Source organism: Peromyscus leucopus, chromosome 8b (assembly GCF_004664715.2).
Source record: "Peromyscus leucopus breed LL Stock chromosome 8b, UCI_PerLeu_2.1, whole genome shotgun sequence".
Lineage (NCBI taxonomy): Eukaryota > Metazoa > Chordata > Mammalia > Rodentia > Cricetidae > Peromyscus > Peromyscus leucopus.
In genome coordinates, this window is record NC_051086.1 from 98,900,037 (window position 1) to 98,927,599 (window position 27,563).

Genomic DNA, 27,563 nt, shown 5'->3' on the forward strand with positions numbered 1-27,563 from the left:
GTACTAGGGTGCCCATGTGGAGATCAGAGGACAACATTTGCGAGTCAGTTCTGGCCTTTCCACCACGTGGGTCTCAGGAATTGTTTCAGGAATTACTCTCAAGTAAGGCTTGATCGCAAGCTCCCTTACAGGACAAGCTCCCTTACAGGACAAGCTCCCTTACAGGACGTGCCATCTAGAGGGCCCTCAGAATGTTTTAAGTAAGCTTGACTGTGTTGACCCACATCCACAACTAACCTAAGTCAAATGCAACCTGGGGCCACGGTAGACTCTCCTGGGTGGTGCTAGCCTGGCAGGCAGTCTGGGTCCATCCATTTTGACCTAGATTCTGGGTTTATGCCTCAGGCGTGGTTTGTTAGTGGGCCAACACCAAGGGGACTTTTCCATAAGACACATCCCACCAAGCCAGGTGCCACAGGGTGCGGGCACAGCTCTTCACCCGCGGGCTCATCCTCTCTGCCTCTGGACAGTGGGTGCAGCCATCCACACCCTAGGGCACTAGCCTCCACAGCCGCGATGCCCGCATCGCTCATGGAAACCCGAGGCTGCCGGGAGCGCTCTGGAGACGCCCAGCAACAGTCAGGATGGCAGCAGATGATCGGGGCAAGGGTGCGTCCTCCCAGCGAGTCGCGTGCCAGGCGGATGCCGGGAGCGCAGAGGACAAAGCCAGGAGCCGCGAGCCTGGGCACGGGTGTGTGCGGAGGAGCCACCAAACGGACGCCGCTGGGCCGGAAGGAGGCCCGGACGCTGAGGCCGGGAGTCCACTGAGTCTGACAGAGCGCTTCAGCACCAGCAGCAGTAACTGCAGCAGCAGCGCAAGCCCGAGGGGCGTTCTGGGTGGAGACATCTTGCTCACCCAGGTTCAGGGGGCGGAAAGCAGGGGGCGGAGCGAGCACAGGGGGCGGGGCTGAGCCGGCCGAGCCCTCCCGGCCCCGCCTCCTGGTCAGCGCCCGGGCTGCAGGCGCGTTGTTGGTTTCGGGTTGTCAGGCAGCGGAGGCGGAAGAGCGACCCGAGGAGGTGACCACGGTGGAGGTGCGTCTCGGCCATGCCAGCTGTCGCGGCCTGAGGCTCTCCACCTGCCGCAATCATGAAGGACAATGGCGACTCCAAGGACCAGCAGCTCATGGTGAGACCCCCTACCAAGCTCCTTCTTGGTCCCCTCCACCAATCCTGGGACCTGACAGCCTCACACATTAATGTCCACTGAGAAGACACGTGAGAGACGGGGGTCTGGGACTGTGCAGAACAACTCTGCCCAAGTTCTAGACAACAGGTGGCCAGAAGTATGATGGCACCTCCTGAAGCTGAGAAGTTAGCACCCCACTTCCCTCCCTCCAAGAAGAGCCTTCTTTGGGCCAAGACTCAGAGGTCAAGACCCAAAAGAGGCCAGAGCTATTGCCTAAGAAAAAAGCTGGGAGTATTCAGTGAACGAGAGAACTTAAACCCAGCCAGGTCTTGCTTTAAAGAAGACTGGAGCCACAGATAAGGAAGATAAAAGCCCCCCACTAAAACAGAGCCAGCACCAAGTCTGGAGTAGCGAGTTACCAGCTGTAACCCAGGCTTTGTCTAAATCAGGACTCCAGATATTTTAGAGAAATGCTGGAAGCCACTTGAATAGTCTCTAGGGTCTCCTGGCCTGTGGTGGATGAAAATATGGCAGGGAGGATAGGGGTAGGACCATAGACAGAGAGAGATTCCTGGCTATCAGTGATGGAGGCTGAAACCACGAGGAGAAGCCTTGGTACTTGGGGAGAGCGGTGGAGATCTTCCTCTCCTAGCCCCCTAGCCTTTGATCTGTGCAAATGGTCCTGCAGCAGCCGAAGATGATGGTAGCCAGATGACAGGGCAATGTTACTACAATGCCGCCTCTATGTAGGGAACCTGCTTCTACAAAGAGAAGGGAAGCTTGCTTCCAGCTCCGGGGGCCAGTCCCAGACTCTGTGGCACTCTCACTGGCTGCAAAAAGGGCTTCTTTGAAAGGGTTTGCTTCAGAATGTTCATTGTCTTTAGGGCAGGGATGAGGGTTCTCCCTCCCGCAAGGAGGTCCAGCCAGGAGGCTGATAAGGACAATCTGGCAGCCTGTGCAGATGAAATGAACTGAGGACCCTTTAGGTCCACCTAGCATCCAGCAGAAGAGAATCTCCCCATTCCCTAACTCTGTTCTTCTTTTTTAAAAAAATATTTATTTTATATACATAAATATTTTGCCACAAGTATGTCTGTATGGGGGAATCGGATCCCCTGGAAGAGGAGTTATAGACAGCTGTGAGCTGCCATGTGGGTGCTGGGAATTGAACCCGAGTCCTCTGGAAGAGCAGTCAGTGCTCTTAACCGATGAGTCATCTCTCCAACTCCCCCCTCCAACTCTGTCTTTTGGGAGACACATGTATAGGGTGAAGACCCACCATCTCTCTCACTGGCCAGGAAATAAAGAGCAAAGAAAATCCTTGGTGACACTCTCCTGGGAGTATTAGGATGCCGTCTCAGGTTGTTAGGATAACAAGAAGATGTCTATCCCATCATAATTTCCAAGCCATTCCTGTCATAACCCACCACCCTTCCCAGCAGCACCTCACTCACAGATGCAGACAGTTGGCCCTGGTCCCCAAGACTCCAGATTTAAGCCAAAGGGAGTAGCAAGTGTTTAATTTGGGCATGTGACTGATGCAGCCTGTGTAGACAGTTTCTCCCCTGGGGCTCCCCCTGAGGTACAGGCTTTTGAAATGAGACATAAACTCAGACTCAGCCAGATACCCTATGGACCTGCTGCCCTCTGCCTTAGGCAATGCCCTCGACTCTGAGTCAGAGATGGCTGGATGCTGGAGAACACAGGGCTGTTGGGGAAGGAACTCAAAGACCTCCTCCCTCCCTCCATGGCCAAGTGTGGTCCTCCTAACCCAGGGCTCTAATCTTCCTCCCAGGTGGCACTAAGGGTCCGGCCCATCAACGTGGCTGAGCTGGAGGAGGGAGCTACCCTCATCGCTCACAAGGTGGACGAGCAGGTACTTGGGGCCCCAGCCAGGCACCGCAGGGTGGAGCCCTGCTCAGCTTGCTTGGCACACCTGGCAGGACAGCAAGAGCTCCATATCTCACCACAGCAACTTCTGGGTGGGCTATCCACAGCATCACCAAGCTTTCTTCTCCCGGGAAGACTTCCTAAATCAGCCCAAGGAAAGCTAAGGGCGTTCAGAGCCTGGGTGGGCCCAGAACATAAAATATATCTTGGTGTGCATGGTGTGAATTTTCCCATCAAATACGCCTGCTATCCACAGAGCACATATTCAGGTGGTCTATCAGAAGCTCACCTCTAGAACATGCAAAGTTGGCAAAGCCCTTTACTGTCTGCTCTCCTGGTCCTCATGTCACCATGATGAGGGAGGGCATATGTGGCAATAATTATTCATAAGGAACCTAAAGCATGCTGGGAACTAGGAAAGCCCTCCAACATGAAAAGCCCCGCCCTTCTTCTGTTGCAGAAGTTTACTATGGGGAGAGGCGCTCATAAGAATCAAAACAAATGAAGATTTGCAACCTAGGAGGGCTAGAAAAAAAAAAAAGAGCCTGGTGCCAGGAAAGGAGTAAGGGGCACTGGACCGAGGCTCCCTTAAGAGAGGGGTTAGGGAGACAGCTCAATGGTTAAAACGCTTCCGCATGGGCATGAGGAGTTTGGATCCCCAGAACCCACATGAAATGCTACAAAAATGTTTGTGGGTGTGGTGGCAGTCTTGGAAGGCAGAGACAGGGAACTCACAGAGTGAGCTAGTTGACAAGAGTAGCCATATCGGTGAGCTTTGGATTTGATTGAGAGGTCTTCATGTATGATGTGGAAGAGTGATCCAAGAAGGTTGAAGAGTAATTCAGGAGAAATACAGTAAATGTTGACATCAATTTTAGACGTGTACATGTGCATTCAATGCACTCATACCCACATACATGCAAAGGCAAATACATACACACACACACACACACACACACACACACACACACACACACACGTGAAAAAGGAGAAAGAAAAAAGACAAGGAGAGGTAGTGATGAACCCAGATATGGTGGCATGTGTCTGTAATCCCAACACTCATGAGGTTGAGGCAGGAGGATCAGGAATCCCATGCTACCATGTGCTTCAAATCAACATCCTGTCTTAACTGAAACTGGAGTGAATTATAAAGAAGAGATCTTGCTGGGTGGGGGTGCATACTTTTAATCCCAGCACTCAGGAGGCAGAGGCAGGTGGATCTGTGAGTTCAAGGCCAGCCTGGTTTACAGAGTGAGTTCCAGGACAGTCAGGGCTACACAGAGAAACCCTGTCTTGAAAATGATAATGAGAATAATAACATGATGATGATGATGATGATGATGATGATGATGATAAGAGATCTTTAGGGATGTACTCAAGAGGGAAAATTGCAACCAGAAGGATTTGCAGTGTGCAAGACCCTTGAGGTGGGGCCACAGTGCAACTTCATCATCGAGAAAAAGCTACTGTGGCTCAAGGAAGTGGGTAAGAGCATGAGGTAAGGTAGGCCCAAACCAAACTCTTGGTCAACATGGTCAAGATGTCTGTTTTGTATTGGTTTGGGTAGGTACTTGGAGATCAGGTACTAGAGTGATTCTGGGCACAATGGTGGGACTGGAACAGGTTTGGTGTGGCAGCCTGACAGTGGCCCTTGCCTGTGCTTCAGAGCTGTGTGGCTGGCTACTCTGAGTGCCAGGGCTCACTGCCTGTGAGGTGGGCTCCAGGGTCAGGGAGCATGGAGTGAGAGCTGCGGGGCTGAGAATAGCTGTGGACAGACGCTGCCCAGGCCAGGTCCTTTGGGCTGGGCTCAGCAAGGCCCAAATGATTTTCTCCTTTGCTCTTTTCCTCAAAGCCCTTGGGGGAAAATGGAGGTGCCTGGAAGAACCCCATATGGTGAGCAGGGGCAGAGAGAATGTGTGTAGACAGCGTAAGAGTCTCAACTCTGAGTGGGGAAGACAGCCCACTGTCTTCTTTTTCACTGGTTTGTGGTATTTGATGTTGTTGTGTGTGTGTGTGTGTGTTTGAGACAGGGTCTCATATAACCAGACCGGCCTTGAGCTTACTACATAACCAGAGATAACCTGATTTTCCTGACTCTTCCTCCCAAGTGTTAAATTTATAGGTGTGTACCACCTTTCCCAGGTTATGAAATGCTGAGGATTCAACCCAAAGTTCTGTGCAGGCTAGGCAAACACTCTACAACAAGATTTCTTTCTCTCTCTCTTCCTTCCTTCCTTCCTTCCTTCCTTCCTTCTTTCTTAAAAAAAAAAAACTTTTATTTTTATGCTAGAGTGGGGCTAGGATCAGATGCACGCACATCACGGTGCATGTCTGGAGGTCAGAGGGCAGTTTCGGGGAGCTGGTAATCTTCTCCCACTGTGGCTCCCTGGGATCGAACTCAGATCATCAGACTTTGCAGCAAGCAACTTCACCAGCTGAGCCTTCTTTCGAGACCCCCAAAAGGACTTCTTTGGAAGGTCTTTACTGGTGCCTGCCCAGGGCCTGGTGCACAGGAAGAGCTCCATGGATGTCAGTTCTGGTCTGTAAGGAGGGGGTTCCCCCAGAGCTGCTGTATGGGCTGTTGAGAGGAGACGGCTGGAGAGTCGAAGCACTTGGGAGACAAGGCCACTCCCTATGTGTCCATCTGCCTCCAAGGATATCAGGTTCGTGGTCTGGGACAATGGTGTCTCTCTCGGCTGCTCCTGGCTCCGGGCCACCTTGGGGGTTGATCAATATGAAGTGATGGGAACAGTCCCTGTTAAGTACCCACGCCTGCCAGACACTGGCTCCTTCTGTCTCTGAGGGCAGAGGGAGGGCTGCCCGGCCTGGCTCCAGCTTACCCCAGTGAGCTACACCTCCCACCAGGCCAGAGCTGGGCCAACCCAACAGTCTGTTTCTTTGTCCGCCGAGGCTCTCAGAGCACTGTCTAAGCATTATGGGCTCTCCACCCTGCCCCCTGCACACTTTGCCCTCAGCTCCCCAGGGGTTTGTACGGGAGGGCCTGGCCTAGCCCCTCTGGTTGCCGCCTGGGAGTGGCGACAACAATAGCCAAGTTGACAGCCTCCTGAGTAAGCCGCCGCTTGGCACCTAGGCCCTGGCAACTAGGTGTTTAAGTCACGGGAATCCAAGAACCAACATGGAGGAGAGACTTCACTGCCTCCTGCTCTAATCAGCACCCTGTCCCGTCCCCCTCTCAGAACCCTGCTGTTCGTCTGTCCTCTCCAGGGATGCCTGGCCCAGAGGAGGGCTCGGGACTGTAGCTCAGTCAGGCCAGTTTTCTCTCTTTTCTTCTCTCTGAGGACGTCGGGCATGATGGCTGGGCAGTGGGATGAGCTGGGAGCTAACCCGGGACAGTATGGCAATGGTGATGTGGCTGGGCACAGTGGTCAGCACAGTGCCCTGCCCCTTCTGAAGAAGAGGTCAGGTATGGTGACTATCCCTGGGGCTGGGGCTGCCATGGCCTCTGTGTCCTGGCCCTTCTGAGGGGCTTGCCAAGCAGACTCCTTAGGGCCTTGGGTGGTAGGTCCTGCCTCTCGCTTCCTGTCTCTCCTCAGAGCTGAGTGGGTTCCTCCGTGGGTATCATCTCAGAGTAAGGTGATCCAAGGCTATAGTACAGTCCCTCCCAGGAGCTCAGCTAGCACATTGGTCATCAGCAGATAGTGGGTACCTCCATAGCCCACGTGTCCATGGGTCCTAAGTAGGGAGAAGTGGAGGGGACACAGTTACTCACTGATGTCAGTCACTGTGAGGGGTCCTGAGCCTGCCTTAGGACTGAGCATATCCTTTTGGGACATCTGGAGCTTGGTAGCCTGTAGCAATGAGATTTAACAGAAGAGGGCATGTCAACAGGCAAAGTCCCTGAACATCAAGAGGCCAGTGTGAATCCAGGGCTGTATCTTAGTTGTTAGGGTGTTTGCATAGCACGCACAAAGCCGTAGATTCAATCCCCATCGCCACAGAAACTGGACATGGTGGCACATCTGTACTCTTGGCACTTGAGAGGTAGTAGAGGCAGGAAGATCAGAAACTCATGGACATAGCAAATGTGAGACCAACCTGGGCTACATGATGAGACTCTGTCTCATTATAAATTAAAATGAGAGAGAGAGACAGAGATAGAGAGAGACAGAGACAGACAGAGACAGAGAGAGACAGACAGAGAGAGACAGAGACAGAGAGAGATAGAGACAGAGAGACAGAGACAGAGAGAGAGAGATAGAGACAGAGACAGAGAAAGACAGAGACAGACAGAGACAGACAGAGACAGAGACAGAGAGAAGGAAGGAAGAAAGAAAGAGGAAGGAAGGAAGGAAGGAAGAAAGAAAGAAAGAAAAGAAAGAAAGAAAGAAGAAGAAAGAAAGAAAGAAAGAAAGAAAAGAAGAGAGAGGAAGGAAGGAAGGAAGGAAGGAAGGAAGGAAGGAAGGAAGGAAGGAAGGAAAGGAAGGAAGGAAGAGAGCAGGCCAATGTACGTCTGGATTCTGGGAAAGTTGAAGCGGGTCTTGGATTTGTTAAGGGCTGGTTCCAGTGGCTTCCAGGGCCTGAAATCACAGAGCCCTAGTGATCTTCCTGCCTCTGTTAGAAGAGTCTTCATCGGAGGGTCTGTATGAATGCTTAAACATGGCGGCTGCCCTAAGGAAGGGGGCATAAGAGTTACTTCTCTCAAAGGCTGAACTGTAGGGTGGCTCTGGCTGCAGGGTTGAGTAAACCCCTGCCAGAGCTCTCCTCAGTCCCCTGTGGCTGCCTCCCAGTGGGCGCCCTCCTGGAAGGGTGTGTTTGGATCTCCTGCCTTAATAGCAGATGGGCTGAGATGGATCCTGAAGCCAGAAACTGACCCCCCCCCACACACACACACAAGGAGGCCAAGAAATCAGAAGGGGTCTCGAAAGTATGCCAGTTAGGGGTGGTGCTCGGGACAAGTAGCCACTTTCTTCTCCCATACACCCCTCCCAAGGCCTCCTCCCAGCTCCCCAGACTGTGTTTATCTGCAGGATTTAAATCAACCAGTAATATGTATAATCCCATAATTAGCACTTGTCCGACTGACTGTTTCTGGAGTCTTGTGGAACCACACAAGGGCTCTCCAGGAGGCCGGCAGAGGGGCCAGAACAATGGGGGAGGGGAAAGGGCAAAGCAGGAGGGTGGCATGGGGCACAAAGGCTGTCATCCCTGGCTGGGTGCCTGAGGGCCGCTAATGACTCCCTGGGCCTCTGTTTCCTGTCAGAGCACTGGAGAGAGAGCACCTGCCACCTCCCTCAAGAGCTGTGGAGAGGATTAGAGACCAGGCACGGAGGCCATTGTGAGAAACAAATACAGGATAAAGCAGCAGATTCCAAAGACACAGCTGGAGCTAGCCTGCTTGCTGCCTTGGGCACAGGGGAATATGAGGCTCTCCGTGCCATCCAGAGAGGCTCCGAGGCTCTGTTGTTCCTCGAGAGCAGAGCATAGTGGGAAACGAACAGGGGGTAGAGCCAGTTTTACTGCATCCCCAGGCAATCACAAGCTGCTTCCTATCTCTCTATCCCATTGTATGTCCATGTGATTGGATCAAACTCTCTGTGGTCTTTCATGTCTGGCTTCATTTCCTTAGTGTAACATTTTCAAGGTTCATGAATATTATAGCCCGTACCAGAACAGCAATCTTTTTCATGGCCAAGTAATACTTTAGTGTATAGATATACCATAAACTTGTTTACCCATTCAACAGTTGATGGGCATTTGAGTTATTTCTGATTTTTTTTTTTTTTTTTGGCTCTGGTGGATAATGCTACAAGTCTATAAGGATTCCTACACCTAGCAGTTGGGTGGGTATAAGGAGAGGGTGCTTGTTACTTCAGACTTGTGGGCCCACCTCTCCAAAGATTTTATGTAATTCTAGGCGGTACCTGGGAAATCTGTGGTTTACAAGCAGCATCCCTTGGGGGTCTGTGATAAAGGAATCAGCAGGTTCCCTGAGAGACATCACATCAGACTACCTTCTAGGTCACGCCACCCACCATCTGGAGCCTCGGGTTCCTCAGAGTCCTGGAATCAGATGAGGTCCTGACTAGGCTATCAGCCAAATGCAGCTGTGCCCTCCGCAGCTGGCTGAGGCTTGGTGGCCTTATGGGCCCAGTGGGCTCTGCTTTTCCTGGCACCAAAGTCTGCTTTTGTGAGGGCTCATTGATCTCTGTGTCTACAGCTAGAAATACAACCGGCAACAGATGTTCTCATTAGCAAACAAAAATCCGGAATCAGTCTTGCAGGTCTGACAGCCACCCAGAATCGGGGTTCTGTTCTATTTCCACTGTCAGTATACAGGGACTGTGAGCCTGGGTCTCTGGACTGAGGATGAAGCCAGAGGCCACCTGAGGCTTCCTGAGTAGGTTGGGGTGTCAGTGTGGCTTCCTGTGTCATGGCTTCAGCCCTGATAGTCCCCCCTTTACCTCCAACTGGGCCAGATTCACAGCCCCACAGAAGTGATGTCTTGGGCTCAAAGCACACTCAAGGTCACATGACACACTGTCTCTGAGATCTGAAAGGAGCACCTCCAATGGTGACTGTAGAACTCCTGATAACATACATCTGCATGGAGCGAAGAGCCAGGCCAGAGTGAAGACCGGGAAGGGGAGGCCCACAGCTGCCTGCCTCTGCCGAGTTAAGCCCAAGGGCTGCAGGGGCAGCTGAGGCCCCGGAGGGGGCTACTTGGGTGTGTAGGGTGAGTGTCATTCAAGTCTGGGCAGGGGTTCACGGATGGGGGAAAGAGACGGTGGGCTGCCGACTTCTTCTCTTACCATCTCTCGCCTGCGTCTTCAGTGAAGTCTCCTGGCCAAGGGCGTGAGAGGCCCTGGCGCCGGTGCACACCAGCTTTGGGCTGTGGCCACACCCACTTCTGTAAGGCAGGGGAGCTGCCCTGAGGAACCCGTGCGTGCGTGAGCTTGCAATGTGTACGGAAGTGCGTGGGGGGCTGTGTGGCCTTAACGACAGTTTATTGTCTCCCAGGCTTGGTGGCCCGAAGGCTGTGCAGACCCTCGGGTGGGCTCGTAGATGGCTGTGTCTTCCAGCTTCTCCAAACCACTTCCACCTAGGCAGAGCTGTGGTTGTCTTGTTTGTTTCTTCCAGTCAGGGTCTCCTGTGTGGACCAGGCTGGCTTCAAACTTCCTGTGATCCTCCTGCCTCTTGCCTCCTTCGTGGATGACAGGTAGGAGCCGTCAGGTTTGGCTCCCTGGCACTTTGTGGCTGGGCTGCGGAGACGTGGACCACATTAAACTGTGCTCTCAGTGCAGGGCACTGGTTGGTTAGATGCAAATTAATTCAGTTCCAAGGACCCGGGTTCCTCCTCCTCAGCTCACCCATCTCTGCTGCCCCCAGTGAGTGACTGGGTGGACAGCTGTGGGGGGCGGGGGTGAGGGGGAAGCCCACTCACTAGAGGTTTAATTGTGTCCCCCTTCTCCACCCCAAGTTCATATGTTGGAATCCTAACTCTAGGATCTTAAACAAGGGCTTTTTCAAGAAATACACACCCATGGATGTAGTTACTTAAGTGAGGATGAGATCATAGTAAGAGTACGGTGGTTCTGGGCGGTGGTGGCGCACACCTTTGATCCCAGCATTTAAGAGGAAGAGGCAGGTGAATCTCTGAGTTCGAGGCCATCCTAGTCTATGTATAGAGTTCCAGAACAGCTAGGACTACATGGAGAAACCCTGTCTAGAAGGAAAGAAAGCCACAGAAAATGAGATGCCAAGTCTTTAACGTGGTGCCTGGTACACCCAGACTGCCTCCAAGAGCAGCCTTCTTCAGCAAATGTCCTTGGGCATACGCTGTGTACCAGCCAGGGTGACATTCAAAGGGTCATTGCGGGCTCACAGCAGGCCCTGGGTCAGCACGGTGAGGATACCCAGCAAGAAGGACCAAAGGCAAAAATAAGGCTTTCTTCCCACCATGCATTTCTCTCTAGAGACTGAAGACCATGTCCGGCTTTGCACCTCTTGACCTTGTTCATGTGTTTCTCTAAAATGTTCTTCTCCCATCCCAACCCACCACCTCTCTTGGATGTTTTCGTTCATCCTTGAAGATACAATACCAATGTCATCTCTTCCAGGCTGCCTTCCTGTCCAGGCAGGATTTGGGGGGTCTCTCTTCCATACACCAGCTCTCTCCTAGTCATGAATCTGAGAGCGTCAGAAGGCAAGACACCAGGCCTCATGGTTCAGTTTCTCTAAGGCCTTTCCCATGTTTGGGGCACACTGTAGGTGCTCCACAAATGAGTTGCTGTAGTCTGAACCCCCAAGTCAGTCTCCATGGCAGCCCAGACTTCTTGCCCAATCCTTACTGGCTCAGCTCTGGTTCACCTGGTCAAGGGGCACAAGGGCTCCATTGTGTGCTGTGGTGGCCAGGCACAACAGTGATATTCTGGGGCTTGGCATGGGAGGGGGGTCCTGACAGATGGAGCCCAAACAAAGCCCTCATTAAGTGGGGTGGTGGCAGGTGGGATGACAGTGCTCTGCTGTAGGAACATTCCAACATCAAAGAAACTGGGTGTTCCAGGCGAACTTGGCAATGTCTGAAAGTTATATAAAGGCCATGTGTTATGGGGGGTGACAATACATGCTGTTCACCCTCCCTAATGAAAACCCCAGTTTGAGGCTCTGTGTCCACAGGAACCCCAGTACCCAAGATGACAGTTGTAATAGCTGGTTCTGCTCCTGTTGCAGCCCTTGGAGACCCATGCCAGGGCCCTCAGAGCCGGGGTTTATCTTCATCTGGGTCTGAGATCTGAGCAGGGCTCAAGCTGCTGATAGCCGGGGATAGGAATCAAACCCTACAGAAGGCTTGGAGAGCCTTAGGGCTGATGCCCTGAGGAGAGACCAGCGGCTGAGGGCAGATGAAGTCCCAGGGAGCAGTGCAAGCCCAGTCATTCTGCACAGAGATCACAGTGGCTGCTAGCCTTTAGCCACCTGGGAAGGGCCACCAGAGTTGGTGGCGCCTTTCCTGCACAAAGCCACCACCCAGCCTGTCTGTGATCCTCCCCTCCAACCAGCTCACCAGGAGCCCCATCTGATTGGCAGAGATTTCTGTCTCCTGGGGAGTCACCCTCCCCTGGAGAACCAGAGAAGGGGTCCTGCAGATGTTTGAGGTCAGGTGAATTCAGAGAGCCCATGTGCAGGCTAATCCAGGTGACCAGTGTGTGGGGTGTATGTGTGTGTGTGTGTGGGGGGGGGGTGTTATTGATCCCAGCACATGGAATGTGGAGTGGAGTCTATTGGGAATCCCAAGGCCCTTGTCCTCCTAAATCTTCAGGCCTGACTGGGGGACTCGGAAGGATCCACTTGGGACCTCCTGAGCTCCTGGGTTCAGTTGAGCATGTAGGCTGGTCTCCTACAGCCTTATCTTCAATCTCATCATCAGCCTCGGTCACCTCCGCATCTCCATGCCTGGCCTATTCACAAGGCCTTTGGAATAGTCATGAGCCCTGGCTCTCCTGCTGTTCCCTGGGAGGGGTGAAGTGGGGGCATGGCCACTGTCTCCACCTTCTTTTAATTGCCCTGTGAAATCCAGCCCCTTCCTGCTTGGCCCTCTGTGAGGACTCAGTTTACCTCCTTGTACTGCATCATATTCCCTCAGATGGAATGAGCACTAATGTGAGCAGAAGTGGATGGGGGTGGGGGCTGCTTAGACCATGAAAACTGCTAAGGCACCCCACAAGCCCCTGTGACAGCAGAGGAAGCAGGAGAGGTTAGGGAAGATTCAGAGAATGCGCTGGTACCAGCCTGGGAGCCAAGTAGCCAGAATTCCCATCTCTGGCTCTGCCGTTTCCAAGCAACGAGATGCCGGGCTAAGAGTAATAATGAGAAATCCATGTTGAGGGGCTGGGTATGGTGGTATATGCCTGTCATCCCAGCACTCAGGAGGCTGAGGCAGGAGGATTGCCCTATGCTCAAAGCTAACAAGGCTACAGACAAGACAAGAAGGAAAAAGAGAAAAATAAAGAAACAGTGCTTGACTGGGCGGTGGTAGTGCACACCTTTAATCTCAGCACTCACGAGGCAAAGCCAGGCAGATCTCTGTGAGTTTGAGGCCAGCCTGGGCTACAGAGTGAGATCCAGGACAGGCACCAAAACTACACAGAGAAACCCTGTCTCAAAAAACCAAAAACCAACTAACATTTGCCCCAAGACCAAATGTTAGTGTGCACCAGGAGTACTGGCGGTGTGCACTGGGAGTGAAGGTCCCTCCTCTTTTCTCCTTGCCCCTCCCCTCCTGGTAGAGGATGGACTCTAAGGCAAGACACCATCTGGCCCCTGGGAACAGCCCCACCTCATTAAGTAAGGATCATGGGACGGCTTATTTCCCCTGGCTGTCTGGCAGAGTCTGGTGTCTAGGGAACCGTGCCCGGCACTCCAGGTGCCAGGCAGCTCTCAGGGGTACCTACACTGTGTAAGGGAGCCACCGATGTTGCCGCTCTCAGCCTGTCTTCTGTTTGTTTCATTTTTACCACCCTCCGCTTGATAGCAGCGTCTTGGGTTAAGGCAGTTAGTGACTTACCCTCCCTGCCCCTCCCCTGCCTCCATGCCCACTCTCCTCCTTCATAGCTCCTAGAAAGAGGGTCACTGAGACTCGGCGTGTGTCACACACTTTGTCTCAGGGGCTCTGCACAGCCCTGAAGGAGATGACACCACCATTTCCTCCCCTGGGGAGGGGACAGAGGCTCAGGCAGGTCCCCATGCAGGCATGAGGCCACTCCGCTAATGAGAGGCAGGGCTAGGATCCAGAGCATGTCCCTAGTGTCCTCTTCTATGCCTACTCCCTTTGTCCTCCCCTGAAACTCAAACACCCCCCACCCCAGAGTACCTGAGTGCTTTCTGATGTTTCCTATCTCAAACCCTACCCTAGACCAGGAACCCTAGCGAGAACTCAGCCGCTTGCCTTGTATTCCTGCTCAGGGCCCTCAGCAGAGCTCAGCACAGGGACCTGGGCAGAATGCTTGGCCAGAGTGAAGTGGGCTCAGAGATCGTTCTTAGAACAGGGGAGAAACCCAGCCAGCCCCGTTCTGCACCTTGGTGCATGTGTATACACACATACATGGAGTACAGCTACCCTAATGCCACAAGGCTGGAATGCCAGCCTAGGGTCCTGCGGTCTCTCTAGCCCTAGGTCCTGGCCAGGGATGCAGTTATTTTAAGCTCACGTAGGAGAGACCCAAGCCCACCTGCTCTTTTCATACATGTCACCCAGCTGTCAGCAGCTCTTAACCTGCCTTGTTCTACAATGATCTAGAGGCTAGTCATGGAGGGTCAGGCAGGGTCCAAGGGCCACCGAGCTGCAGAGATGCAGCTAAGGCTACTGGATTTGCAGAGTGGTGGTGGCACACGCCTTTAATCCCAGCACTTGGGAGGCAGAGGCAGAGGGATCTCTGGGCTCAAAGCCAGCCTGGTCTACAAAGAGAGTTCCAAGACAGCCAGGGCTACACAGTGAAACCCTGTCTAAGGAGGGGAAAAAAGTCTTCTGGTTCAGAACCCAGGTCCTGGGTTCTGAGTTCTGTCCCTCCACAAGCTAGTGTGTAGCCTGAAAAGTATCTCTGGACTCTGAATTCCTCACCTGGCAGGCGGGAGTATGTGCTTTGCTGCTATTGAAATGGGATAAAGCAAGGCCGTGCTAGAGATGGGGTGTGGTAGGCAACATGGATCTTGTCACAAAAGGTGTGTTGTGACAACGAGCAGTGTTGCAGTTTTTCCATCAGCAAAGACAGCATGGGAAATGGTACTGTGGTTTGTGGAAGAGGCCTTGGATCTGGGGTTCACATGCCACCCCTCACACACATACACAGCATTCTCTGCTGCCTTGGGATGGTAACATCTTCAGGCGACAGTCACTCATCACCAAAGAGGCTTTGTCTCCCTGCAGCCCAGAGAGCAGATAGTGCTGGGCAAGGTCTCCAGACTGTGGGAACCCCAGGTGACTGTGGTCTCCCCGCTCGGGGACATTTGCAGATGGTGGTTCTCATGGACCCAATGGAGGACCCTGACGACATCCTGCGGGCACACCGGTCCCGGGAGAAGTCATACCTTTTTGACGTGGCCTTTGACTTCACTGCCACCCAGGTGAGGGAGAGCATGGTCTGAAAACACAGGAAAGACCCCTTCACACTTGGCCCTGCAAGGGAGGATTCTCAGGGGGCCCTGCTCACCTTTTCTCCAACATTCACTCAACGATCCGCTTTCTGGAACTTTGCCCATTTGTGAACGTCGACGTGTACTTGCGTGACCTCCCCTGCACATCTGCATGGCCTGACCCCGCATGGCAGATTGCCTGTACACCTGCAGAGCCGCACACCTGGCTTTCTGCAGAAACATGCTCGGTTAGCACTCACATACCAATTTGCATACAGTAGCCACCTGAGACACCCCACAGCTGGCCTCCGTGGGCCAGAAGAAGGACTGTGAAGCCCATCTGGACAGGGAGAGCAGGTGTAGGAGAGGCTCGAGAAAGCTGACACCCTCCCAGGGATCCCATCTTGTCTGTCTTCCGGATGCTCAGATGCTCCCAGGGGCTGACTCTGCACCCTCAGAGCAGGGGTGGGGTGGGGGAGCCGCCTGTAAAAGAGGCTTCTCCGGTGTCCTGAACCCTCTTGCAGACTGGTGTCACCCCTGAGGGGTGTAAGCAGAGACTCCCTTCCTCCACTTTGCCCACTCAATTACCTCTGGCTGAGGGCTCCAGAGACAGACACTTACCTGTTCCCAGAGAGAACCTGGTCCTGTCTCAGACCTCCAACAAGTCTCTTCTCCCCTGCAGGAGATGGTGTATCAGGCCACCACCAAGAGCCTCATTGAAGGTGTCATCTCAGGGTACAATGCCACTGTGTTTGCCTATGGCCCTACAGGTGAGGAGGAAACTCAGACATAGTCAAGGACTGCCGCACCCTTGTTGTCTCCCCTGAAAACCAAGCCCCTCACCCTTCGTCAGAGCACCAGCCTGGCCAAGTAGGCTCAGGAACAGGGCATGGGAATGATCCAAACCTTTTCTCACCCAGGACCCTTCTCCCACAAAGGCCCCATTCCTCCGCCATCTAGGAGGGTGCATCCTCACAGACGACAGCTCAGGGTTTCCAGAGTACCCCCCCCAAAAAAAATAAGGCTTCACCCCTGGCTCCTGCCCTGCTGACCACCACCCTGTCCTATCCAGGCTGTGGGAAGACCTACACCATGCTGGGCACTGACCATGAGCCGGGCATCTATGTTCGGACCCTGAATGACCTGTTCCGAGCCATCGAGGAGACCAGCAATGACATGGAGTATGAGGTGTCCATGTCCTACCTGGAGGTAAGTCCCCACTAGGCTTCGACAGGAGGCCTATACGATAGGATGGTCCACCTCCCTAGAGCCAGTCACTGGCAGTTCCTGGGGTGCTCAGTATGTCTGCTGCCCACCCCACATGTATAGCATTAGCCCCACTTGATAAAAATTAAGACTCAAGAGCCAGGTCTCAGGGTGCATGCCTGGAATCCCAACACTTGGAGGGCAGAGGCAGTCTAATCTCTGAGTTCAAGGCCAGTCTGGTCTACAGAGCAAGTTCCAAGACAGCCAAAGCTACACAGAGAAAACATCTCAAAAAATAAAAACAAGGGGTTGGAGAGATGGCTAAGAGGTTAAGAGCACCAGCTGCTCTTCCAGAGGTACTGAGTTCAGTTCCCAGGAACCACATGGTGACTCACAACCATCTATAGTGAGAGCTGGTGCCCTCTTCTGGCATGTAGGTATACATTCAGGCAGAACACTATATACATAATAAATAAATAAATCTTAAAAAGAGAGGGAGAAGCCGGACGGTGGTGGCGCACGCCTTTAATCCCAGCACTCGGGAGGCAGAGCCAGGCGGATCTCTGTGAGTTCGAAGCCAGCCTGGGCTACCAAGTGAGTTCCAGGAAAGGCGCAAAGCTACCCTGTCTCGAAAAAAAAAAAAGAGAGAGAGAGAGAGAGAGAGAGGGAGAGAGAGAGAGAGAGGGAGAGAGAGAGACGTGGAGAAGTTAGGCAACTGCCTTTATGGTACACGATGATGACAGAGCAGAGATTCCAACTTGGGACCCTCTGGCTCTAACGTGGTATTGCACTTCACAGTAGCCTGGGCAGCAAGCAGTTGGGCTACCATCCTCAAAAGCTTACCTGTCCTAATCCTTTGAGCCCATTCCTTAAGCCAGTGGTTCTCAACCTGTGGATCTTAACTCCTTTGGGGGTGGAATGACCCTTTCCCAGGGGTCGAATATCAAATATCCTGAATATCAGGTATTTACATTATGATGCATAACAGTAGCAAAATTATAGTTATGAAGTAGCAACAAAAATAATTTTATGGTTGGGGGTCACCCCAACATGAGGAACTAACTGTATTAGAGGGTCACAGTATCAGGAAGGTTGAGAACTGCCTTAAGCAAACGTCTTCCCATTAAGGACTTTGTGGGTTGAGAGGTGGTCACAGAAGGGGGCGGGAGGTGGGGGAGGCCTCTAAGCCAGCAAGCCAGCCTCCATCTGGCCCCTGGGAGCTGATAATCTCCGGGGTGACAATGGCTCTGAAGGAGTAGGAGGGAAGCAGCCAGCAGGTGTTGACTCAGCCAGCTGGGCTTGCCTTGATTGAGGTGGGGGATGGTGGCACCTAAGAGAAGCAGCCGGAAGGTTGCCTAGCAAACAAGCTGAGCTCCCTCATCTGGCCAGGGATCAGGTCCATGTGTCCAGCCCGGAGCTGGCCTCTCTGCAAAGGCAGCCCCGGGTGATTCTGAACCCCCCTGCCACACTGGCTTTGAAGCCTCTACCATCATGGAAAGGAAGTGCTTCTCCCGCTTAGGATTTCTCTCCCACACACACTGGGCCTGGGCTCCAGTGAACAGAAGCGCGTGGTCCTTCCTTTCTTAGGGGAGAGGGAACCCCTCGGCTGCTCCAGGCCTGGACCTCTTGTCCTTCATCTCCCTCCTCCTTCCCCGCTGTCCCATCAGATCTACAATGAGATGATCCGGGACCTGCTGAACCCCGCCCTGGGGTACCTGGAGCTGAGGGAGGACTCCAAAGGGGTGATCCAGGTGGCCGGAATCACTGAAGTCTCTACCATCAATGCCAAGGAGGCAAGTCTCCAGCAACTGGCTAGGGACTGTAGGCAGGACAATCACTCTAAGGGGAGCAGGACAAGGGACCAAACCTAGGGAGCTACTGAGACAGAGATACCCTAAGCGGTGGCAAGAGAAGTCACAACCCTCATCACGCCCTAACATACTCATCACACTCTAACATACTCACCCTAGTAAGTAGCCAGGCCACACAGCTTCTCCATTTACACAGAGAGCTGCCTGGAGAGGACTGTCCAGGTCCCTTAGCCCACCCTGGAAAGCTAACAGGTTGGACTTCTCCCACCAACCTCAGGCTTCTCTCTACAGGGTCCCCCAAAGTCACCTCCATCTCTCCTTCCCAGATCATGCAGCTGCTGATGAAGGGGAACCGGCAGAGGACACAGGAGCCCACGGCTGCCAACCAGACGTCCTCCCGCTCCCACGCAGTGCTCCAGGTGGCAGTCCGCCAGCGCAGCCGGGTCAAGAACATTTTACAGGAGGTGCGGCAAGGCCGCCTGTTCATGATTGACCTGGCCGGCTCTGAGCGTGCCTCCCAGGTGAGGCCTGCTCCAAGGGTACAGAGGAGTGAGGGCCCCCCAGAGAGAAGCAATCAGGGGAGGGGTGATAGCCCTCCAGGTGAGGCCAGATTTCAGAGGAGGAAGGTCTTCAGGGAGAGGCTAGCTGGATGGGGCAGTTGGGAAGGGAGGGTGTCTCAAGGATGTCAGGGTGCAAGTGGAGTCCCCAGAGTGAGGGGCTGAGCAATGGGCCTGACATCTTGAAGGGACAGGCTGCTCCGGGAAGAGAGGACGGGGAGAAGAGAGGACTGGCTGAGGAAAGCCTCCTTCCGTGCCCTGTCGCCTCTACCATCAGGGACCTCGGTAGAGAGGCCGCGGTCTGTAACCAGGGTCACTGGGGTGTTGTGAGGGAGCTGAACGAAGCTTCAGTGGGTTACCCCCCAAGGCCATGGCTGTGTCCTCTGCTGTCTCCCCAGACGCAGAACCGGGGGCAGCGCATGAAGGAGGGGGCCCACATCAACCGCTCTCTGCTTGCCCTGGGCAACTGCATCAACGCACTGAGCGACAAGGGCGGCAATAAGTACATCAACTACCGAGACAGCAAGCTCACCCGGCTCCTGAAGGTACCCAAACAAGCTGGGCCTGGGCACTGGCCCTAAGAGTGGGCCTGCCAGACCACACATAAACAATGCACAGCCATCCCCACTTGGATTTCAGATGAATCGCCAAGTTTATTATGTATCAGTATGCCTCGTGCCATATTTGAGACTCCCTTAAGCTGAAACAGCGTGTGCCCACGGTTGATCTGAAATTTGATTGCAAGCAGCAGGGGCTGTCTATATCCCTGGGTAGAGAAGGAATAAGAGCTGTGCTAGGACCTCCTCCCAGAGCTGTGAGTCAAAGAGAACCTGGATCTGGGACCTTTGTGGTGGTCAGCCTTATTACCTACCAATGGAGCTGCTTTGGGGGACCACTTACTCATGACATGGCCACTCTTGGCTTTCAGTTATAGACTTGGTATCAGTGAGTTCCCATGCTTTGCTGTATTTAAGGGCTTCTTCCCACCAGACCAAAAGCCTCCCTAGTGGCTTTGTGAGTTAGGAAGTATTACATTTACAGATGAGGAAACCCGGGCACAGACAGGTTAGAGAGTTTCCCTGTAGGCTTAAACTATGACATCGTTGAAACAAGATCCCAGCAGAGGCCTGTGGTTTGTGAAGGCCCACATCGGCCTGCCATGACATGAGGACTGCATCCACAAGCCAGGAAAGTGGGCATAATTGAAAAGGACCACCACTCTATGCATGTGTTCATGTCGTGCCTGCATGCACGTGTGTGTGTGTGTGTGTGTGTGTGTGTTCATGTATGTATACCCAGGGAAGCCTTCTAGCTACATCTCTGTCCCCCCAGGACTCATTAGGGGGGAACAGCCGCACAGTGATGATCGCCCACATCAGTCCAGCGAGCACTGCCTTTGAGGAGTCCCGGAATACCCTGACCTACGCCGGCAGAGCCAAGAATATTAAGACTCGGGTGAGGGCCCTTGGACTGCCCCCAAGCACACCCTCCTGGACCGAGATTTGAAGTCCTGTGGGGACCCTTGCCAGCACTCCGCTCTCTCTGCACTGACCTCCTTACCCAGGCCCTTTCCCTGAACCCCCAGCCCCTGACTCCCTGCCTGGAGCCCTTGGCCCCCAAAGCCACTCTTGTGCCTCTCACTCCGGGCTTGTCCCCATTCCATCCCTCTGCCTCCTCTTCCTCTTCAGAGGTTGCTCAGTCCTCTGTATGTCCAAAGCATGTCACCACCGTGGTCACAGTAAAAGGCTCCCTTACCTAGTGCCACTCTGAGCCAGGCAGGAGTTACAGCTTCCCCACCATACAGTTTAGGATCATGAAGCTTAAGGATATAAAGTGACTTCACAGTTAGTTGAGGACAGGGCAACAGGAGCTGAGTCTGCCTGGTTCCCAAGCTCATGGTCAAACTCATGTTCTCTGGTCAGGAAGTCAGTCTTAGCCTCTGTGAGCGTTGAGCGAAGAATGGCTAACTTTGAAGTGGTGTGCAGTGAGCCCTCTTCCAATATCTACAACTCCCCCCAACATTGTCACTCGGTCTCCAGGAACTTCACGGGGACAGGTCACCTGACTGTGACTAGCCAGGCAGAAGCCGCTTACCCTGGCAAGCTAGTGAACGCTGCAATGCAGCATTAGGAGGTGGACACAGGATAGTCAGGAGTTCAAGGTCGTCCTTGATTACACAATGAGTTCAAGGCTAACCTGGGCTACATGAGACCTATCTTTAAAAAAAAAGCAGGTAATTATTTAATTGATGCTATCAGTAGGTGCCAAGGCAAACCAGGGAAATGAGAAGTGGAGATGAGCTGTCTGTTGTGGCTGTGGAGAGACCAGCAGAACTGCCTACTAGAACAGGACACGCGTGCAGAAACAGAATCCAAGAAGAAAAAAAATATCATGAGGCCGGAGTGATGGTTTAACGGTTCAGAGCACTTGCTGCTCCTCCAGAAGACCCGAGTTCAGATCCCAACACTCACGTCAGGCACTTAACAATTGCCTGTAACTCCGGCTCCAGGAGATCTTACACCTTCTTCAGGCACCCACACTCATGTGCACGCACTCCCACACAGACACACATGTATACACATAAAGTGAGAACAAAAGATAAAATCTGGAAAGAAAGAGAAAAGAATCCCAGTGGCAAGACTTCACTACCAGGAGAAGGTATGGCTCCTTAGGCCATAGGGAGCCACTGAGGTTGACAGCAGAGCTGGAATTTTAGGATTACAAGTCTAACCGAGGCATGCAGATGTGAGAGCAGCCTGTGGTGATGGAGGCAAGGAGGCCATGGATACCATTGAAAAGGACTGGCAAAGGGGAAGGAAGAGAAAGGGAGGTCCCACAGGCAGGCCTGGCTCCTGGGGTGACTGTACCCCCCTCACCCCTAACCCTGGACTCCCTGCAGGTGAAGCAGAACCTGCTCAATGTCTCCTACCACATCGCTCAGTACACTAGCATCATTGCTGACCTGCGAGGTGAGATCCAGAGACTAAAGTGCAAGATCGACCAGCAGGCAGGGCGGGGCCAGGCCCGGGGCCGACTGGAGCGAGGTGACATCCGCCATATCCAAGGTATGCATATATATGGTCCTGTGGGTCTGGAGGTGGGAGATGCTCCCAGCAGCCCTCTCGGGGCAGCCTTATGAGGTTCTAGGACCAGCAGCATTAACCCTGGCTCCTCTGGCTGAGTGGCCTCGGACTAGTTACTCCACATCTTGGAACCTTCCCCAGCGTTAAATGGGACCCCATCTCTGCTGTGCTGGAGATGGGATGGGATGATCTGAGGCTCTTATACGGAGGGCTGCCCTGCGAGCCGCTAGGAGGCGTACCACTCACTGAGCCTTGCCTGTTGGCTGTGATGGTTTCCCAAAAGACAGCAGAGAAACAGGGACACCTTTTTGTAGTTGGCACAAGGATGCTGTGAGGGCTACTAGCACAATCTCGATCCACGCAGAAGATCCAGAGCTGTCTTTGGGCAGCCGTCTGAAGATACGGTGTGGGAGGGGAGGGTGGGAGGAGAGGAATCCAAGAAGTTGGAAATGGAAGCAGTGACCTGGGAAGGAACTGGGGGGACAGAGCCCCAGGTCCGCCTGAGCTCACACCCCTCCCACTCCCCAGCTGAGGTACAGCTCCACAGCGGGCAGGAAGGGCAGGAGGGGCAGGCAGAAATGGGACAGCTTCGGGAGCAGCTCATCAGCGCCTTCCACGAGCAGATGGATGTGCGGCGGCGTCTGCTGGAGCTGGAGAACCAGGCCATGGAAGTCCAGATTGATACCTCCCGTCACCTACTCACCATCGCGGGGTATGCTTGCCCTGTCCCGGGACCCTCCAGGCCCAGCCCAGGTTCAGGTTTGTCATGGAGGAGCCTGGAACTGAGAAACACGATGCCCCGCCCCCATGAGCTGAATCTTGTGTCTCTCTTGGGCGGGGACCGCTGGCAGCTGGGAGCACGAGAAGTCACGTCGGGCTCTCAAGTGGCGGGAGGAGCGAAGGAAGGAGTCCTACACCAAAGAGGACAGTGAGAAGGACTCAGACACAGGAGATGAGCCAGATAACCTGGAGCCACCAGACGTGGCCTCAGCCCGGGAAAACATCGCCGCCCTGGTGGGTGAACAGAAGAAGCTGCGCAAGCAGAAGGTATCCTGGCTTGGGGGCAGGCAGGGGGAGTGAGGACGAGGAGGCTGAGGGTTGGCTGGGGAAGAGGGAGGCCTGAGAGTTCAAGCCACAAATCCCGGGTGACCTTGGCAAGTTTCTACGTCTTTGTATGTATCATACTTCCCGTTTCTAAAACGGGAGCACCCATGGTGATGCCCAAAAGGAGTCTCTGGAAGTTAAGTTAATGCTTGGCATAAAGCAAGGATTAAGAAGATGGTAGTCAATATAATAACAGATTTTTTTTACCTTCTGTGGAGGAATAAGGGCTGTCGCAGGGCATGGTTGAGTCACGTGGGCACATAAGCGCCGAATAGTTGCAAGACGCAAAAATAAGTTTTGAAGGCCAGTCAGAAAGCCCAAGAGCAGGGCCTGGCTGGGCCGGCAGGACTGGCCCAGCGCTGACCGGTGCCTCCCTCCCTCCCTCAGCTGGCGCTGGAGCAGCGCTGCCGGGAGCTGCGAGCGCGGGGCCGGAGCCTGGAAGAGACGCTGCCGCGGCGCATCGGCTCGGAGGAGCAGCGCGAGGTGCTCAGCCTGCTGTGCCGAGTGCACGAGCTGGAGGTGGAAAACACCGAGATGCAGTCGCACGCTCTGCTCCGCGACAGTGCCCTGCGCCACCGCCGCGAGGCTGTACGTCTCCTGGAGCAGCACCGCAGCCTCTGCGAGGAGATCATCCAGGGCCAGCGGCAGATCATCGACGGTAGGGCCGCCCCGCCCCGCAAGGCCTGGGCCGTTGTCTGAGGGCCTTCGAGCCCATGCCGAGCCCTCAGCTCCCCTCCCCCCACCTACAGACTACAATCTGGAGGTTCCTCGGCACCTGGAGGAACTCTATGAAGTCTACCTTCGGGAGCTAGAGGAGGGCAGCCTGGAGCGGGCCACCATCATGGACCGCGTGGCCTCCAGGGCCCTGCAGGTGGGCGCTTGGGCCGGCCTAAATGCGCTGACATGGGGATCCCATCAAGCCAGCCAAGTTCCAACAGTTGGCTTTTGTTTTTGTTTTTGTTTTCTCTTTCCCACCTTCTGCCTTGCCAAACCTGGGTGAGGGTTCCCATTTCTGGGCGTTACTATCTGGCCTGACACTTGTCCCAACCTAGGGTCACAAGGTCAGGACTGGCCATCTGAGATCTCACAAGTGATCACTAGTCAATAGAATAGTTTTTAATCCCAACACTTGGGAGGCTGAGGCAGGAGGATTGAAAGATACCCAGCCTTGTCTGTACAGCAAGATTCTGTCTCAAACAATAAACAGATGGAATAATTAATTAACTGATTTCTAAAAATCAAGGAAAAAGTGGACCTAATGCTCTAGTTGGACCAGGCTATTGAGCTGTGCCACTGAGACTGCCTAGCAGACCCCAAATTGCAGGGGACCCAGCTCATAGGCCCGGTGCCCTCCGGGTCACCCAGCCCATCTTATAGCCCTTGTCACTCTGTGTTGTTACTGAGTGACAAGGACTTGTCATTGACCACCCCCACCCCCACCCCCAATACACCCACAGGACAGCTCCTTGCCTAAAATCACTCGATCGGGGACCACACTGACCCCGGACTCTGACCTGGAGAGTGTGAAGACACTGAGTTCTGAGACCCAGCGCCCCCAAAACAACGCCCTACCCCCACTTGGCACAGACAGGTGAGACTTGCTGATAGCTCCCTAACCTGTGTGAGGAATGTCAGCCCTGGAAAGGGCTCAGTGGGGATGATGGAGCCAGAAGCATAGTGAGGTGGTGGGCACGGGTCTGCAGCCAGGATTTGTGGGTTCTCTCCCCCTTGGCACCAACAGTTTCTCCTCTAGGGTGGGGGTAGACTCGGGGATGACTAGCCTGGTTAACAGCTGCCTCCTGTTCCTCTGCCAACTGCAGTGAGTCCTACCATGTGTTCAAGGCCAGTCCCAAGGCCTGGCAGGCAAAGAATTCCTCTGTGCCCACTCCACCTCCCATCCAGGTGGGCACCCTGGTGACCCAGCAGGTGAGCTCTGGGTGCCCAGCAGTGGGTGGATTTCTTCCAAGGCTAGCACACCCCCAAGGCCACACAGCCTCTGCAGAGTGCATTGTGGGGTCCCTGCTGTCTTCAAGGCCTTCCTCTTTCCAAACGGTTTATCCCCTAGGCCCCTCCACGGGACAGCCTGGGCAGCCAGATCACCTCTTCCCCGGACAGCAGTGAGAACCTGTCAGAGATCCCTCTGTCCCAGAAAGGTGGGTGTGCCCTTCACGTCACATGCCCTGGCCCCCACTGCCTGACATTGTCTAGACTGCTCAGATGACCAAGCCCAAAGCTCCTTCCTCTTCTCTGCCCCTGCTGAAGGTACCCATCTGTTCATTGGCTGTACCAGAAGGACTGGCCACCTGCCTAAGGACACACAGACGATGGGGAACAATCAGAAATTAAAATAGGGACAGTTGTCACCCCCTGCCCACTGGATTCTAGCTAATTCTATTCAAATCTCTGCCCCCTAGACAAATAGACTAAAACCACTGTCCAAACTGTTTGGGGTTTTTTGGAGGAAGGGAGTTAGTAGAGATTGAATTTAGGGTCTCACATACAATAGGCATTTTTACCGCTAAGCTTATCCCTTGTCCCTTTTTTCGCTTTTTATTTTGAGATTAGGTCTAAGTTGCCCAGCTGGCAGGCCTTTTTTAAAGACAGGGTCTCATCATGTAGCCCAGGCTATCCTGGAACTCACTCTATAGACCAGGCTGGCCTCAAACTCACAGAGATCCACCTGGCTCTGCCTCCCGAGTGCTGGGATTAAAGGACATGCTGCACCACCATGTCCAGGCATCCTTGAACTTCTGATCTTCCGGCTTCAGCCTCCTGAGGAGCAAAGATTACAGGCCTACGACACCAGTCTAGACTCCCAGTGTCTCAGTTAATCTCTGAAGCAGCCCCGGAGTTTTCATTTTTGCAATCCCATTTACAAGTGAAATTCAGGTTCTGAGGGGGTGCTCCAAGTTTCTCAAAGAGCTAGTGAGTTAGAGTTCTGGGGGTGAAATCTGTGAGTCCTGGCTCTTGCTCACTTTTGACCTGTGAGGAAGGGGTGTGGGAAGTGGCCTTGACTTTGGGTTGGATATCTGCCGTAGAGAAGAAAGAGATCCTGACTCGGACCAAGTGTATCTCGGTGAAGGCTGCCCAGCGGCGCTCTCGGGCCCTGGGATCGGAGGGGCGCCACCTGCTGGCACCTGCCACAGAACGCAGCAGCCTGTCCCTGCACTCGATGAGCGAGGCTGAAGATGTTCGCCCGTCTGGTCCACTGGCCTGCAAGCGGCCGCCCAGCCCCACACTGCAGCACGCTGTCAGCGAAGACAATCTGTCCAGCAGCACTGGCGAGGGCCCCTCTCGGGCAGCAGAACCTCGAGGTGATGGCCCTGGGCCCTGGGTGCGGGGTCAGAAGAAAAACCTCAGCAAGAAAAGGGGAGGAGTCGCTGGAGGCGAAGAGGAGGAAGCGGAGGTCTCGGTCCTTCGAGGTCACAGGACAAGGGGTGAGGCAAGACGCAGGGATGAGATGCCTGCGCTGGTTCCTAACGGTCGAGGCCCTGAGGGCTAGCTCCCCCAAGAAGGTACAGGGCACTTCTAGCCCTTCACTATGCCCAGAGGCCCTGATCTGAAACACAACTGTCCCCAGCCTAATAAAGTAGCTAGGGGATTGGGTTCTGTAGCTGAGCGCTGAGCTTCTCTCCATCCAGTTCCACTATTTTCCAACTGTACAGCTGTCTCGTCCCAAAACACACCTGCTGGGACCTCATCCCTCAGAGGGCATTTCAGACCGGAGGATGCCAGTGTGTGGGCGGCCATCCCCTGGTGTCAGACGTTTGGGAAAGGTCACACTGCCTCTGGCCAAGATCAAATTTCCTCCAAGCCAGAATACAGGTCAGTACCGATCAAGAAGGATTGGGTAGGAGGGGCCTTGACCAGCTCAGAGGGGAAATATACAGGGCTCTTGCCCCTACTGGAAACATGATTCGGGGAACAATATTGGTGGGGTTAACAAACTGGGATTGCTCCGCTAGGAAGTTCAAGGCCAGTGGGGAGGGAAGGCGTTCCTCAGCAACTGATCCTGGCTTTTCCCCTGTCATAGGCTCTGGGAACCCCTCTCCCCTTTCTGTTCCCCCCAACCCAGCTGGTGTTTCCCGCAGAGCTACGCGTGGGCCCAGCCTGCCCCATGGTTCCAGCACTCTTGGCAAAGATGGACGCCTCCGGCATAATTGAGGGACCCCCGGCGCCTACTGTTCTGCCCCCAGGACTGAGCAGGGTGCAGCAGGGACTGGGAGGTGGAAGTTAGGCAGATGGAGATTCCATGGAGCAAGAGCTTGGAGAGTTGGGCTCCTGTGACCCGGAATCGGTGGGGTTGTCTGCATAACTCTTCCATGCTCTCCACGCCCCTAGAAAGGAGGGGGCCCAGCAGCTTGGCCTCTCAGCCTTGGACAGAACCTTGTTGCCAAAAACTTGCACAGACCTGGGGTCAATCTTGGCTTCGGCAATGGGGAAGAGGAGCTGTTAGTGAGACAGGACTCCACCCCTGGGCAAGGGTGAGCTTGGGATAGGGAAGGAGCCCACAGGACTTCACACAGGGTAGGAAGGGATGGGGAGGGATTCTGGTTTTGTAAATTCTCTGTTGCTTTTTTTTTTTTTCTGCCTTTCTTTTAAATAAAGTCATACTGGGGTTTTGATGGTTGTGTATGGAGTTTTTTGGAATGTGTCATGTCTGGTTCTAAGATTCACCCAGTTCCTGGCCCTTTCACTC

General features: G+C 54.0%; 1 protein-coding gene across 1 annotated transcript; it reads left to right on the forward strand.

Annotated features, from left to right (window-relative positions):
* Window positions 1-963: 963 nt before the first annotated feature.
* Window positions 964-27,466, forward strand: LOC114686960 (kinesin-like protein KIF19). The gene is given in 21 exon segments (XM_028861656.2): window positions 964-1,126; window positions 2,922-3,002; window positions 14,984-15,094; window positions 15,786-15,873; window positions 16,176-16,312; window positions 17,977-18,102; window positions 18,447-18,641; window positions 19,076-19,222; window positions 20,010-20,132; window positions 21,577-21,742; window positions 22,289-22,472; window positions 22,612-22,807; window positions 23,252-23,522; window positions 23,614-23,735; window positions 24,322-24,455; window positions 24,685-24,790; window positions 24,930-25,017; window positions 25,903-26,234; window positions 26,236-26,301; window positions 26,530-26,689; window positions 26,898-27,466. Coding segments are annotated over 21 exon segments (3,003 nt in total). The 5' UTR covers window positions 964-1,087; the 3' UTR covers window positions 27,029-27,466.
* The last annotated feature ends 97 nt before the right edge of the window (window positions 27,467-27,563 follow it).